Below are 15,529 nucleotides of genomic sequence, written 5' to 3' on the forward strand. Positions count from 1 at the left end.
GAAGAGGTCATGAAGGAGTACGCGAGGGCAGAGTCAAGGGCTGTCATGAGCTAAGGGATGTCGCGGGGACAGGCTGAGGAGCAAAAGGGATCCCCCAAAGGACACAGGAGTTATCGGAGGGAAAGGAGGTGAACCCTAGAGGAACAGTGTGGCATCACTGAAGCCAGAGAAGAGAATTCCAAGAAGCGGATGATTCAACCCACGAAAGGAAGGAAGGACGAAAAAGGAACACCAGGAGAATGGGGCATTCAATTAGGCAAGAGTCACAGGATCACTGGCGAGGGAACAAGTTTCTGAGGGCAGTGGGGTAGGTGCCAGACTGCAGAGAAAGGGGCGAACCCAGGAGCAGGAGGCAGGGAAGAATCAGCACACAAGGAAGACTATGGCAGGTGGCAACCAGAGAGGCCAAGAGGTTGGGGGTCAAAAAGGTCTGAGCCGGGGGAGGCTAAGTCCTAGCAGCAACGCCCTGGCAGTGAGACTAAAGGGGAGCCCGGGGCGGCCTGGCATCCAGGCGGTGCTCAGTCAGGATATGGTCACCAACTAAGGGAGCACTTCTCACCCCTGGGAAAGGCAAGAGTGCAGAGGATTGTTTAGAGAGTAAACTCCAGCAGAAAGGAGGGGCCCGCCCGAGGGTACACGTGAGGTTTTGCCTGAGTCAGAGATGTCCCCGTGTGGAGGAGGGGCCGGGGAAGTGGGGACACACTGCTCAGATGCTATGACCTTCAGAGCCTGCCTGTCCAGAGCGGAGGGGGCAGTGACCTGGCCAGGATTTCAAACCAACTCCTGAAACAAGTACTCATTCTGCGACCACAGAATGGTTTCTAAACGTTCTGTCCAAGACCCAGCTCAGCGTATGCTTCAGACCACCCGACCCCCAGCGTCACAGCCATGCGCTCTACAGGACAGTGAGGCCAGACTGGACTCATGGGATGAGTTCTCATGCTCCCAGCAATGCCAAGAGGGGGCCACAGATTTGGCAGGGCGATTTCAAGTCACCCAAGTCTACCCACCATGGCTCTGCCGAGCATTTTCCTCCTGCCTGGAAAGGCCTTCCTAAGTGGCACCAGGAAGCAGCAGTGGGCCTGACTCCAAGCCATCTCACCTAGCGCTTGGAGGCGCTCACACTCCTCACTCCCACGTCCTCTCTTTGCACAGACTCCCTGTTCTCAGGGATTCCAGACCCAGGGACATTTTTTTTCATTGTTAGGGCAGGTGGCCCCAACAAGAATCACCTAACTGCAAAACTGGGGTGACAGTCCACTGATTCGTTCCAAAGTGGTCAGAGGTCTTTGGCTCTACAAAAATAAGCCCTGAATTATTTTACTTTGGAAGCTTGTGATCACGGGCTTCATGACTGAGTGGATTTCGGGGCACAGAAAGATGAACAGCAGCCTCAAAGAAAAAGATTTTGTTGTTGTTACATAGTGAAAACCTAACGTGACACTTTCTTGTACCAAGCAGGTGACAGGACCACCCAGTGACATCCACGGGACAAGGGGGGGCGGCTGCTGTTTCTCAGGAGGCAAATCTGATTCCCTCAGCAAGACCACCTGCAGCATCTCCGTCCAGTTTTAAACCGAGCTTTTAAAAGGAAGTTGCTGAAAAGGGCCACTCAGTAAGTGACAATGCTGACAATCTGGGACAGGGCCTCTGTGTTTGTGGACAGCTTTCCTTCCCTTCACCCCAAAGCTCTGTGATCAAGGACCAGAGCAGTGCCGACACCTCCCTGAGGAAAACGTGCCAGACTCTCAGCCCCAGCCCTGACCTGCTTCTGTGCGCACCTCCCTGAGAGAGCCACAGGCTTGAGACAGCCAAACGCCATGTGGGTCTCCATCCCGAATGAATGCCATGGAACAAGAAGCCCCATTAAGGCTTGATAAAAACCCATTAAGGACAGGGGGCTGGGGTGAGAAGGGTGGCCCTTCAAGTGCCATCACCCCAGGTACTGGTGCTGGGGAGCAGACTGGAGTCAGCCCAGCTGGGCCTCTCTCCTTCAGAACAAAATCGTGCCGCTGCTTTGTCAACAAAAACTAACATTAAGTGAGCGCTTACTTTATGCCCCACTCTATCAAACACTTTTAGTGGCTCTGCCCCCAAACTCAAGAAAGAGGGAAACATGAAGCTTATTTTGGAGCCGAGGAAGTGGCCCGAGCATGCCAGCCTGGTGGAGAAGCCCTAACATCGTGTAGCGCTTTCTGGGGGGCAGAGCACACCCCCCTTCCTGTCGCACACGAGCCTCACACCTCTTTGGAGGAAGCTTTGCTGCAGAGAGGTAAAGTCACTTACCCGGGCAAAAAGGATGTCAATAAAAAGAGCCAGGAGCAAACACTGAGTCTCCAAACCTGTGTTTGGGCAGCTGTTTCATCCATTCCACTGTTCCTTCCCAAATCTCAAAGGCAGGAACATGTTTCCAGGAGCTCCCTTCGTTTCAGAGCCACTCAGCTCTCAGCCAACTTGGGCAGGGGCCAGGTGCTGAAGTGGGCTGGTGTGGCAGAGTCAGGAGGGGGTAGCGAAGGGCACCTTGTGCTCAGCCATGGCCTGTCCTGGTCCTGGGGCCAAGTCCCGATAAAGCGGAGAGGGTGTGAGAACCCCGTGTTCCCCCCATGGGCTCTCCACGAATCCCAAGGGCAGCAGTAGCAGGAAGTAACAGAAATTGTGAAGCAGCTGCTCAGAAAACGGTGGCTTTGTGTATCCACGAGATCAGAGATTCCTGCCCCAGATTTACACGTGTCTATAATACCCACCAAGTACCCGTCTGACACAAGTGGTTTCTTCTAGAAGTGAACCTACCACCTTTATTAGATTCTCCAAATGAGTCCATCACCAAAAAAAGTTATGAACCATCACACCACACCATGGGCTGCTGGAGGGCAGCACAGTTCCCAGATACTGCCACAGAGCCTCGCCCGGGGTGGGATCCAAAGTAGGCACTCAATAAGCAGTGTCTGCTGACCATGGAAACTCACGTCTACTGAGCACCTATTGAGTGCCAAGGCTCGGTGCTGGGCTGCTCGTATGAAGGACCTACATGGCACTACTACGTTCCCCATTTGGCAGGTCAGAAAACTGACCTGTGGTTTAGAGCATTAGCAGCCTGCCTAAGCTGCCCCACGGGGAAGCAGGAGGACCGGGACTCAAGGCAGAATGGCTACAGAGAGCCCTAAGGACATGGTGAAAGCTGCCCATTCCTGGGCTTCCTCCCAGTTCTGCCTACATGTGGCTACGCTTCATCAGGGAGGGAGCCCCAACACCTGAGGATCTAGCAGACCCAGGCCCACCACTGCCAGTTCCTGACTAGACTTGCTCCCAAGCCTGCTCAGTACACGTGCAAACTTAGCATCCCTGGGGACCCAGTTAGACACACGAGTGCTCACCCATACGCGCGACATCCAAATCTCTGGAGCTGTGGCACGGGTACGCGGGTTTTGGACCAGCTCTCCTGGAGACTCCGATGGCTGCTCACGCCCACCCCCACTTCCAGGCCCTGCTGGTCTAGAGGCTTCTCACCCAGGCCCGTCACACACCACTGACTGGCATCCGGGCTTGCGACCCAGTAAGAAAAGAATCTGCGTACATTCTCTAACCCTGACTCGTCACATCCTAGGAGAGGGATTAGAAGCGACAGAAAGGGGACTTCTTCAGTGAGGCCTGTCACGAATGCGCCACCTGAGGCACAACCCTTTGTTCTTTTTTATTCAGGACCCTGTTCCTACCCATCCAGGCGCTGATCACGGCTGCCCAGGGCCTGTGTATGAGCTGGGGTCATTGGTGTGGGGTGCCTCCTCTGCCCCTCTGGCTGCAGGGAGGAGGCGGGACAGTGCCTGCTTTCACCATCCGTGTGGCCCAGCAACAGAGTCCCCAGCACATCAGAGGAGCTCATCAGACTGTGATGCTCACACATCTGAGGCATTAGCGTGTAAAGAAATATTTGGCACCTACCTGAAAGGCTACTGAGTCGTTTTTGCTGTTCTGTGATTAAAAAAAAAAAAGATATACATCGTGAGATTTACACAGACACGTAAGACCAGGAAGTCCTGCCAGAAGTCGTGAGCATCCCCAACTGGCATCCTGACTGCCCCCTGGGCTCAGATGGCGGACTGTGGCGTGGTCACCACACCCAGCTGAGGGCCGGGCCATCACTGTAGCTTCAGTTATCCAGGTGTGGTGTCTCCAAGCAACACTCCCCCACATCTGCCCCAAGATTCAGGAAACGGTCACTGTTTGTTGGTTGTTTCCATGTCGTTTCAAGGTGATCTGATCATGGAAGGAGACCCTCCCAACTCCCCTGGTTCCAAGGGACCTGGACCCTATGACGACCCCAGTCTCAGTACATTCTGAAGGAAACAGAATTGTAACTGTCACCATGCCAGCTCCCAGCTCCCAAGAGCTCTGTCAAACACCAGACATTGTTCTCAGAGCTTTCGCACGTTAACACGTTGAATCTACGCAACAACCCTAGCAGGTAGGGCGGGCAGGCTGAGACACCTCAGGTAAGCAGCACACACTACCCACGGTGACACTGAACATCAGAAGAGGGCCTAGAACCTGGCTTCCTGACTCTGAGTGCGGCCTGCCTTCCAGCCCTGATCCCCAGGCCACTACTGTTCCCCAACAGACGGTCTCTCGCTTGCTTACCCTCCCGGGCACTCGCAGAGAGGAGCCCAAGATCTCCTTCTGAGAGTTCTGTGTGTACGTGCTTCGGGATAGGCACAAAAATGACCTTTACCTTCCACAGCTGCTAAATATAAAGCAGCTACATAGATAAAAATAGAGCACTTGCCAGCCCCTGGGAGCTGTCACCAAGCCCCTTGGCGGCAGCCCCACCCTCCCTCCAGAAGCCACGTGGGTGAGAAGTAAACAGAGCAGCAGGGCACCTACAGCCAGTGGAACAGCCTGTCCGCCTCTGGACGCAGACGAAGTTCACACCAGCTGGATGGCAGGAGCCTGGCTGAACACTAGGCTCAGCTCCGCCAGAGACTTGCTAGTGGATATTGACCAATCGCGTAAACTCTGCCCTTGGTTTCCTCATCTGTCCGATCAAAGTGCCCACCCGACCTATGGTTCCCAAACTCCAGTCTGCCAACCGGAGGCAAGGGCTTCCTCACCAGACAACAGCAAATCTATTCAACTTCAAAGGCTAGGTTGCTCCTCCTCCTGGCCTTTCTTTCACAGAATGACAGGGATAAGAGCAGTTGTTTTTCAGGGGTGTTATTTACTATATTTAGAAATGAGCAACCCTGGGGTAGTCCCCAGGCTGCTTCCCATGACCATGAGACCCAGAGTGTGGGGGCCACTGAACATTTGGTCCCCAGTGTGGTCTAGGGACTGGAACCACCAATGTATCCTGTGAGTTGCTGAAAAAAATGCAGGCTCTCAGTCCTGCCTCAGACCTCCTACATGCAAATTTGCAAGGCTGTACTCCCCATACCATGCACATTAAAGACTGAGGAACTCTGAGCAAGGGGACCCAGGCACCTCATCATGCCTGAGTTTCCTGGTTCCAATCTTCCTTTCAGACTGATCATAAGTGCCCTGCCCTCAGACCCATGGTGTAAATGTCGAGGAGAGGGGTGAGGAGCTGTGCCGTGTGGGCCAGGGTGGACGTGTGGTGCCCCCTCCTGTGTCTACAGCAGGGGGTGGGGACTGGGTTGCAGAGAGAAGGTTAATGTCACACTGTGCCCTGGGGCCACTGAGGCAAGGGAAAAAAAAAAAGGGGAACCTTTTTTAGGATGACTAAACTAGAATTCCAGAAGTAGAGTAAAGTTATCATTCCCTCAGGAGACGCTGCAATAGTTAAGAAATTGTTTCTATGGGTACTTTCTATGAGCACTGCTGCCAGGCTGAGTAAATTCCAAAGCAGGGCCAAAACACACGACCTAAAGCCCACTGACAATTAGTGATCCGAGGCGAGGTGGCTGGGCGCCTCCATTTTCCTTCACTTTTCCTGCTCCGCCTCCTTAGGGAACATATGGTTTGCTCTTTAGGAGAAGCTACTTTTAATTCCAAAAAAACGAATGTACTTGTATCCCTCACTGAAGGATGTGTGATCCAGGCAGCATGATTCTGATCTTTAAATCCAAAGTGCAGGACTGCACAAAAGAGAAAGGCAAGAACTGAAAGCCTTTGGGCAAATAAGAGGAATCCATTTTGCCTAGAGAAGAAACAAAAAAGAACTACAGACATTTCTGTGCCCAAAGATGTCTCGCTGTCATCTGAGGGACTTGGTGGAAGCAGCTGACATTACACTTGGCATTTCCCAAAAACCGAGTTGCCTTGGGAATAAATCCCATTTTTAGAGAAACTGCCTTTCTTTCTGGGAACTAACTTGCTTCTCTTTGGACTTTTTTTTTTTTTAAAGAGATGAGTCATAAAGAAGTTCATAGAGAACCAAAATTTCACTTTGTCCTGCATTGTGGACACTGTCTGGGCAGAGAAAGCTATTGCCAGTAAGGGGTATGGCCCTTACTGGGAATGGGGTCTTCTATAGTTTAGGGTGGGGGTTGGGACCCCTACCATCTTTGGAAGAACACAGATTCATGAAGGACGGTTAATATGGAGGCCATACATAATGAAAAAAAAAAAATTACGAAAATAACTAAGATTTGAGTGGGAAGATTTTTAAGTGAGAGGAAATGTTTCATTCATCTGTTTTACAAGTTAGAAGCAGGAAACAGAAAACTCCATTTAATATGGAAAACAATTAAAAATAGACTCCAGTTCCATTCTCGTCCAAGTTAATGTAGGGGAGGGGGTATTCTGAGAGAACTGCGCAGTAGGCGAGCAGCACGTCAAGAAAAGGAGAGGTTTGGTGCCCAGCTTTTTTGAAACTCTGACTAAAAAGCTCTTTCTGCTCTAGGAAACAGCTTGACAACTTTACACTTCACACCGAAAAGGATTTTTATGAAGGCAAAGTTTCTCTCTCTGCTGAACTCCAACTAGTAAAAACTTGGGACTTAGAATCATCTTCTGAAATTTTAAAGCAGAAGGGTCAACAGATACAACTATTACTTCAAAGTGCTTCTGCTTTGCCTAAGATGCCCCTTCAGAGAAGGAAAAGAACCAACCAGAAGAAGTAAGAGAAGCAACAGAAAAGAAACATGGAAACCCTCAGCAGAGCTGTACAGGGTCGCACAGCATAAGGGACAAACAGCCATGTGAGCCTCATATCCCCAGCGGGTGCACTGAGTGACAGCCCAGTGTGATAACTGCTGGCAAGTGTCAAGGCCCGTGAGTCACCAAGAGAAAAGTCCAGTGCCTGCTTCAGAGGCACAAAAACACACTTGACAGTTTATAAAGGTTTCCACCTATTATGCTTGCTTTTTTTTTTTTTTAAGATTTTATTTATTTATTTGACAGGCAGAGATCACAAGTAGGCAGAGAGGCAGGCAGAGAGAGAGAGGAGGAAGCAGGCTCTCTGCAGAGCAGAGAGCCCGATGCGGGGCTCGATCCCAGGACCCTGAGATTGTGACCTGAGCCACCCAGGCGCCCTTAAGCTTGCTTTTTAAAAAAATTTTGATAATCAAAATTTTGCTTTCTAGAAAATTCATGATGTCAAAGAACCACCTGACTTATTAAAAGAGGTATTACTGTACCTAGATTTTCCAGCCAAAACTCTGATCCGAGTGCTCATGATGAGAGGAGTTTAGGTGCATAGACTTTCTCCCTTCTGTCTTTTCTTTCTTTCTTTTTGGTGCTGCCATCTGAAGATAGTTGTGAAAGCCCCAGGCATGCAACACATGTTCCACCAGCTTACTTACACAGATATCCAACATCGTCCTAAATCAGGGACCCGTCCCCCTGTAGTGGTCTATTCTCTGGGTCACAGGGGTGAGTAAACGGGAGCAGACAACCTCAGGGAAAGACGGGGTTTGTAAAAATTTCTGTGGAATGGCAGAAGTCCTGCCCCTGGAAGTCACAGCACAGCTACATGAATGCCAATGAACTGTGGGCGCTCTGTGAAGGTCCCTTACCTCGGTTGTGTTGCAAGAGTACAATAGTGGGATTGACAATTGTCGTAGAGGGGTAGGCAGAAGATGGTTTGCTAGCTGGCGCAGAGCTCTGGGGATCGGTTCCCACGTGGGATGAAGAAACTTCATTTAGTAGAGGACCTGAATCCTGAAAAGTGAACACACACTGTGACCAACTGTAAGTTACGTGAAACCTAACGTTAATGCTTTTTAAAAAGAAGAAATTTATAGCTTTACAAGAACCTTAATTATGAAAAGAAATGTAATCAATGAGACAGCACGAATTCCAGTTAGAAGCTTAATCTGGAATGCATAGTCTCTTTGTTGGTGTTAGTAAGGGTAGAGAGCAAAGGTGAGTGTTACTGAAGTCTCAGCAACATCATTATTTTCACCTGGTAATAACTGTGGGTCACTCCGGTTACTAAAAAAGGAAATTCAGAACAAAGTAGAACAACATGCAAGACTCATGCAATTCCAAATGTGATCCGAGAATGAGAGCTGGTTTAAGGGAAAAATCAGGAAAGTTTAGTACACTTGTCTAAAGAAACATGAAACAATGTAAGGACAAGAAGCCATCAATGTGAAGAGTGAAGAGTTAAGTACTGGTCCTCCGGGAAAGCCACTCTCGTAATCTGCATCACAACTCCTCAGCCTTACTAGCACTTGCTTCTGTTATCCGGTTCTACCTGACATTTTTTTTCACTCCAATATTGAGGGACAAAGATCTCTGAATTGGTAAAGACTTATGAAGATCCCGACTTCAAAAACCTGAGGTTTTGGCTATAAAATCCAACAGAATCATTACTATCAAAATTATAATTTGCATGATGTGAATGACGGCAGCCTTCTTTGAAGACAGGAAAATAAGACCTCAATATGTAGTAAGGATGCGTATACAGTTTCCTCTGTCATGCCTATAAATCTTACAAAGTTTCTATCTTGGAATTTATAGACCTCCAGCGGGAATGTCATTCTTAAGGAGTCTGAAAGGCAAGACTTTGATAGTTACTCTCCAGATGAAAGTATGGCTCAAAGCAATTAGTTTGCTCCAGAGATCAGCTTCTAAGTACCTGTAGGACAAAAGCTATGCCTCCTTCCTCCTTTCGACCCTTGCACCTAGCACAACACCCTGTAGACAGCAGGTGCTTCATAAATAAAGACCACCTGAATGACTGGAGCTGTCTATTTGCAAAGGTATCTGAACAACCTTTGCAGCAAGAAAACACATGCCCATAACAGAGAGAACATATCAGGACCTGGGACAGCTCCTAACACACAGTAGGGCTTCAGTCCAATTCTTCTGAAAGTGTCCTAATGTTGCAGATTCTAGTTACAGGCAACAGCTCGATTTCGTGACTAAAATCCTTCCCTGAGGCTCGAGAGGCGTAATATGATCTTATTCAAAAGTCTTCATCTCCACTTTTTCATTTGTAAAGTAGAAAAAAAATTATACTTGTCTTAATTTACTTCCTAAGTGATTTAATAAAGATAAATGATATATCTCTGAAAACTCTGCCATAATGCACCCAAGAAACACACACACAAATTGGGCATGTGGCTCCTTAAGGCAGAAGTGCCTCCTGTGGTGTCTGGACAGATCATGTGAACAGGAAGTATTCAACAAAATTTCATTCTGTGGCACAAATCTTATTTCTGGAACATCACAAATATGGCTACTGACTAAAAGAACCTATTCAATTCACACGAATTTTCTTTCCCCCTCTTCCTCTCAACTTCCTCTCAACTAGCCGCAGGTGGCTTGACCACCTTCCCTGGGGGTTCTTCTTGACCGTTCCCATTGAATGCAAGACCCCAAGCACTGCCCTTCCTCACCTCACTGTTAGCTGGGGCCCAACCAGAAGTTACCAGTCCAGCTGAGGACCCCCTAGAAGTCGACACCAGACTGATCACCTCAGGTCTGAGAAACTGAGGACACTGTCCTAACTAACCTGTTCTGGATCTCCTGTAACAAAACTCAGTAGGAAGATCTAGATCAGATTTTCATCTGATGATCATTACAGATGATACATTATAGAGCATACAACAAAACCACTCACAATCGCAAAATAAACGAGGGCACTAAACATATCTTGCTTTATGTGCTGCTCTAGAGAAAGACTCTGTGCCCAAGGGAAGAACAGACCCTTCAAAGCAGGAGCAGCTTCTCAATTCATCTATAAGCTACTGGGGGGAGAGGAGGGTATTAGAAACAATCTAGCATTTTCCTCCAATAGGGTTGAGCTGCAAAGCTCAAAGCTAGAAGGATAACCAAAGAGGCCTGACCTAACTGCACTGTCGCATCTAGAGATCTGAGAAGTGGACCCAGACCAGAATGAAGCCGTCCCCAGCTTTGGCGGGCCTGGTATCTAGCTAAATATTCTCCTACAAGCCAAAAAGAGGTTTCCCTGTTTTTGCACAGGACTGGCTTCAGTTTAACAAACCCCTAGAGCCAGTTTTGTAGGCACCCACCTTTACACAAGGGGACATTACGGACATTTAGCTGCATCAGCCAATTACATGACCCACTGTATCTCAAAATGTGGTCTGAGGCCCCTGAGCACCAGAATACCCAGGATGTGTGTTAGCAAATCAGAGCCCCAGACCCCTCTGCAGACCTGCCCAATCAGGACTCCAGGCGTATAACCAGGAGTTGACAACTTAAGTGTGCTTCCATGCCTCTCAGGTAATCCCAGGTACCCTAAGCTTGAGGGCCCATATGGTACCTACAAAAACCCTATGAAAGCAAGGGCTGTGCCTTGTTCCTAGTTGTACCTACAGAATCTAGCAGAACGCCTGGAACATGGTAGGAGATCATTAATTGCTAATTAGCCAATGACTTATTTTTGAGGGACTCTCGCCCCCATTTGCAAGGGCAAGTCCTCGACAACGTAGCTAACAGTCACTGAGTGCTCTCTCCACTATCCTAGGAACTCAAACATACTCGGTCCCACCACAGCCCACAGGCCTATGGGTAGACCCACCCATTCCCATTTCACAGTTCACTCTGAGGGTCTCAGATCCTCTCGACTCCCAGGGCGGAAAAAGAGGAGAAAAAAGACTAGGTACCCTGATTCGGCTTTTCCTCTCAAGCACTTGGACCCTCCCACTTACCATGGGGACTCGGCCGTCATGAGACAGGACCTGAGGTGTCATGGCCCTCGACCTTCATACAACATTTCGCCACAAAGACCCCAGGAACCACTAGTCAGGGGCCCCGGCAATTTTCTGCCTTTGGAGAAAACAGCCCTAACATTTGCCCAAGGCTTTTAGATTCATTTACTCAATTAAACTCAACTCTCTTCATTAAAAAAAAAAAAAAAAAACAACAACCTACGCTCTGCCTCTGGTATACACAACAGCGTTTACTTGCTAACTGAACAGAAGAGGCAATCTCCTGCCCTGGCGCCTCACAGCTCCCTGGCGGACAGACGGCCGCTGGCGTCCCCTCACGGCTCTTCGGCTTCCCCTGGCTCTCACCACCACATCTGCTTGGCCTCTCAAGAGCATCACGAGCCAAAGGCAAGGCCACGGAGGTTCTCAGAGGGAAAACGGAGTTCTTTCAGGAAGGTGTGCATTCCGAACAGGACAGACAGGACGAGGGGCGTGAGGGGCTCGTGAGTGGCTGCAGGAGCGCGCGTGCGCGGGAGGCATGCACTCTGGGGGAAGCACACACGGGTCCGGCCGCCACACGAGCACAGTGGCGGCGGACACGTCCCTCGCGGCTTAGTACTTCAGTGAGAGGGGTTTTCACCGCCAGGAGCAGACATTCAGGACAGCTGTGAGGAGGGGATTCCAGCAAGCTTACGGTACTTGAAACGGCTCCCGTGAGGTCAGGCTCCGAGGCTCTGCGGAGGCCCTCCGGGGCCGGAGGGAGGAGCGGAGGAGGTGGTGAGGATGGTGGTGTCTGGCTAACGGGGGGGTGGGGGTCAGGAGCGCCGGCTGGCTGGCTGTGCTGGGGCCGCCTCTGCAGACGAGGGGGAATGAAATCATCTAGAGTCGGGAAGGTCAGAGGTGAGCCGGCAGAGGCGGTCGCCGGGCCTGGGGGGCCAAGGGGCCCCAGAGATGCTGGAGGTCTGGCTGTGCCTTCTTGCCCTCTGTCAGTATTAACCAGGTAGAGAGGCACAACTATTACCTCAGGCTGGGCTGAACTGGAGGAAGTGGCACCCTGTAGGAAATAAGGGGGTCGTTACGTAAAGGCGCACGGCAGGGAAGAAGGAACTCCATATTTAAACGGTTGAGACTGGACATGCAGTGATGTACTCTGAGAGCTATTTAATCGGTGCCCATTCCTCAGAGTACATGAGACAGTCGGTGCTGGCCAGCTGGCCTCCTGACGCTCCATGACACAGAGGGAACCCCATCCAAGTCGACTTGCCATCCATCTATTTTTGAGTCCTTTTAACACTTGAGAGAGAGAGAGAGAGAGAGAGAGAACAACAGAACAGGCAGGCAGGCTGCGTTTAGCCCCCGAACTGCTTGCAGAGCCCGAAAGCTTGGGAGCCAATACAATTCCTCTGGCCCCTTGCGATCAAACATCAACACCCCGTAACTCACCCTATTATTAGTCTACGGATCCCACACTCCGGCATACTTACATACTACCAGGAAAGGGCGGGGGACAGAGAGGGTGTGCCAAGGTCAGAATCTGGGACTCAAGCTGTGGCAAGGTTGACAAGGAGAGGGAGGGGAGGCAGCCCAGAGAACCACTGAGCTGCCCGCATGAGCTTCGAGAGAGACAGTGTAGAAGACACACAAACATTCCTAGTTCCTTGCCTTGGCTGGATAACACGGCCGCAAAAGGTAAGGTTCTTTTCTCTTCCGGTGTTCGGGAGCAGAGGAAACCTGGGGGCCTAGCACAGGTGGTCTCGCCGTGTCCGGGAACGGAGGCCGAGCACCCTTAGCGGCATCTTTACGGGTGTCAAAGAATGGCTGGGGAGGGTCAGGAGGAGCGGAGGGTGGCCTTCCCGTGCCGGCTGTGCGGGGGACAATGCTGGGAGCTGGTGCGCGAGCGCCTGCAGCTTCCGAGGGAGTGCCCGTGGCTGGGTCACGTGCAACGTGAGAGGCGCTTTCTGCCGCCACCCGGCAGATGTTCTTGGATAAACACGGGACATATAAGCTGCTGACCTTTTTATTCCCATCTGCCTCGTGACGTGGGTTAGAGCTCACATTCTCCCTATAAACTGTTCTCGTGGCCACACGGCGTTGCCGGGGTTGGGAGGAAGAACCGGGGACCGTGGGACCTGGAAGCGAGGGCCCGGGACGCCGCACACCTTCAGGGCCAGGCTGGGGTCGTGAGGGCCTCTGCTGGCTGGGGGTGCTGGGGGGCACATAAGGCTTTGGTGAGCTCAGGTAGAGGGAGTCCTTGGGGGTACTGTGGCTCGTGGGCCGCTGCCATGCAAAGCAGTCTTCTTTAGGGAGAGGAGGCCGAGGGGGAGAGAGAACCTTTAGTGTTATTTTCAAGAGATAGCATCAAAATGGGAGAAAAAACAAAGAGGAGGGAAATGGAAAGAAGGACGACCATTAGAAACAACAGCATAACATGATCTGAAGAAAAACAAGTCTTGACATGTTTTTAAGCCAATCCTGGACTCCTTGAGGTCCCGACACTTCTCCTCTGGGTGAAGCCAGCAGGGCTGAATCGCACTCACCTGGAGAGGCCAGCCTGACCTGCTCACATCTCAGCCCCAGAGAGGCCACGTGCTAAGTCAGTTTGACAGCGATCCTTGGTGACCTGCACCCTTTGTTAGCCCTCCTGTCTGATGGGTGCCCAAGGACTCAACGCTGGGGCAAGGAGACCCAGAGCCCCCCAGTTTTCTCACACTCTTTTCCTCAAATATTTCTCTCTCCATGCCCTTCACACTCAAAGTTTAAGTTTACTGAAATGCTTGAATGTCTTTCATTCTCTTCCCTTGGGAAATAGAGAATTGGAAGAATTGTCCTTATTTGTGTTAGCAGGAGACAGATGTCTTAATTGAATCACTGAGATTTAGCACTCAATTCCATAAGCATAACAAATTGAAGCTCACCAAGAAAAGAATACTAAGGACTTAGAATCCACATGTGCTCTTCTCTCAGAGGAAACAACTTGACGGAACTAATTATTAGGAGGAAGACAGGCATGAGATTAAAAGCATGTAGTCTCCTGTTCTGACGCATAGAGAACAAAGGGACCAGGCCACGAAGCACTTGATTTACCTACCAAATTGGACTGTGCCTGGTTCATCCAACCCCAGCCCCTTCCCCATTGCCATCCAGACGATCGCCAGGCACAGACAATCCCACAGTTGGGTGACCAGCCTCACGCTCCTGGCTCTAGCCCAAAGCTCTGGTTCCAGGCTGAGAGCTAAGAGGCTGTAGGCCACATCTCATTCCTTCTCCCTCCCCACATCTCCCAGCTCCTCCTCGGGTCCCAGTGGGGCAGAGGAAATGGGGTAAATCTCCAGAATGATCCTCATTTCAATGAGAACCATCTGTCAGCCAGTGACTCGATTGGAAATGAGACCATAAAATGAGAAGTTTCTTTTCCTAGTGCTACAGATTAAATGTGCATGTCCCCCAAAGTTCATATATTGAACCCCTGGCCCCAAGATGGTGTCTGGAGGTGGAGCCTGTAGGAGATAATTAGGGTGCAATGGGGTTTATGAAGGTGGGGCCCAACGATGTGATTAGTGTCCTTATAAAAAGAGAGACCAGGGCTCCCTCTTTCCACCAGGTGAGTACACAGTGAGAAGGAGGCTGTCCACATGCCTGGAAGAGTGCCCTACTAGGAACCTTGATTTTGGACTTCCCAGCCTCCAGAACTCTGAGAAATAAATGTCTGTTGTTAAGACATCTGTTTATGGTATTTGCATATAGCGGCCTAAGCTAAGGCACCTAGATGTTCCTCACTGGTTCTTTAAAGATAGCCCAGTGCTAGAGGAAAACCAGAACATCCTCTCAACGGCACAGGTGAGGTGTATTAAGAGTTTGGCCACTACCTGGTGAATGGATTATAACCAAAAACTGGGAGAGTGCAAGGGTGTGGGTCTGTTTGGGGGTTGTTTACTTTATTCTATTTTTGTGTGGAGTGTAGATAGAAAGGGGCAGGGTAAATAGGTGAGAAATCAAGGTTTTTGAGTGTGGGTTAGATTATCAGCCCTAGAAACAGTAAGCAACCTGTCCCATAACAAACTCAGTTTTCAAGCTACAAATAACCCAGATCGAGAAGAAGTGATCTGGATGACCCAGGTTAACTCGATGCCTACCCTTTCCGCAGGGGACCCATGTCGGTGCCAGCAAACAAGGCTACATGCGCTTGCTGAAGATACAAAACGAACGGCCCCTCTCCAGTAGGTAACAGGGGTAAAACCTTTCAGCTGGGACTTTTGCAGTTTCCAGGAACTTAATGCTGGAGGCCGGGGTATGTTTCACACTGAAGGATGATCTCCAGAAACAAAACACTCAAACTAGCAGCACGCAGCCAAGGGACTTCTGGGCTGAGCTGCTGAGGGTTGTCAGGGAGGTAAGCAAAAGACAATTCTGACTTTGGCTCAGATTTACTTTTACTTTGAGCTCAAATGTCC

The 15,529-nt window shown here is 50.2% G+C and overlaps 1 protein-coding gene across 50 annotated transcripts in view; it reads right to left on the reverse strand.

Annotated features, from left to right (window-relative positions):
* SORBS1 (sorbin and SH3 domain containing 1) overlaps positions 1 to 15,529 on the reverse strand; it is a 225,338-nt gene that overhangs the window by 78,000 nt on the left and 131,809 nt on the right. For 27 of the 50 annotated variants that reach the window (XM_046026699.1, XM_046026688.1, XM_046026713.1 and 24 more), the window contains 3 exons: positions 11,773 to 12,132; positions 7,971 to 8,115; positions 3,940 to 3,969 (listed from right to left, as the gene is read on the reverse strand). In XM_046026699.1, coding sequence (XP_045882655.1) covers positions 3,940 to 3,969; positions 7,971 to 8,115; positions 11,773 to 12,132 — 535 coding nt within the window. The remainder of the gene's footprint in view (positions 1 to 3,939; positions 3,970 to 7,970; positions 8,116 to 11,772; positions 12,133 to 15,529) is intronic. The other 23 variants (XM_046026710.1, XM_046026709.1, XM_046026682.1 and 20 more) reach the window with 1 other exon arrangement.

This window comes from Meles meles, chromosome 13 (assembly GCF_922984935.1).
Source record: "Meles meles chromosome 13, mMelMel3.1 paternal haplotype, whole genome shotgun sequence".
Taxonomy (NCBI): domain Eukaryota; kingdom Metazoa; phylum Chordata; class Mammalia; order Carnivora; family Mustelidae; genus Meles; species Meles meles.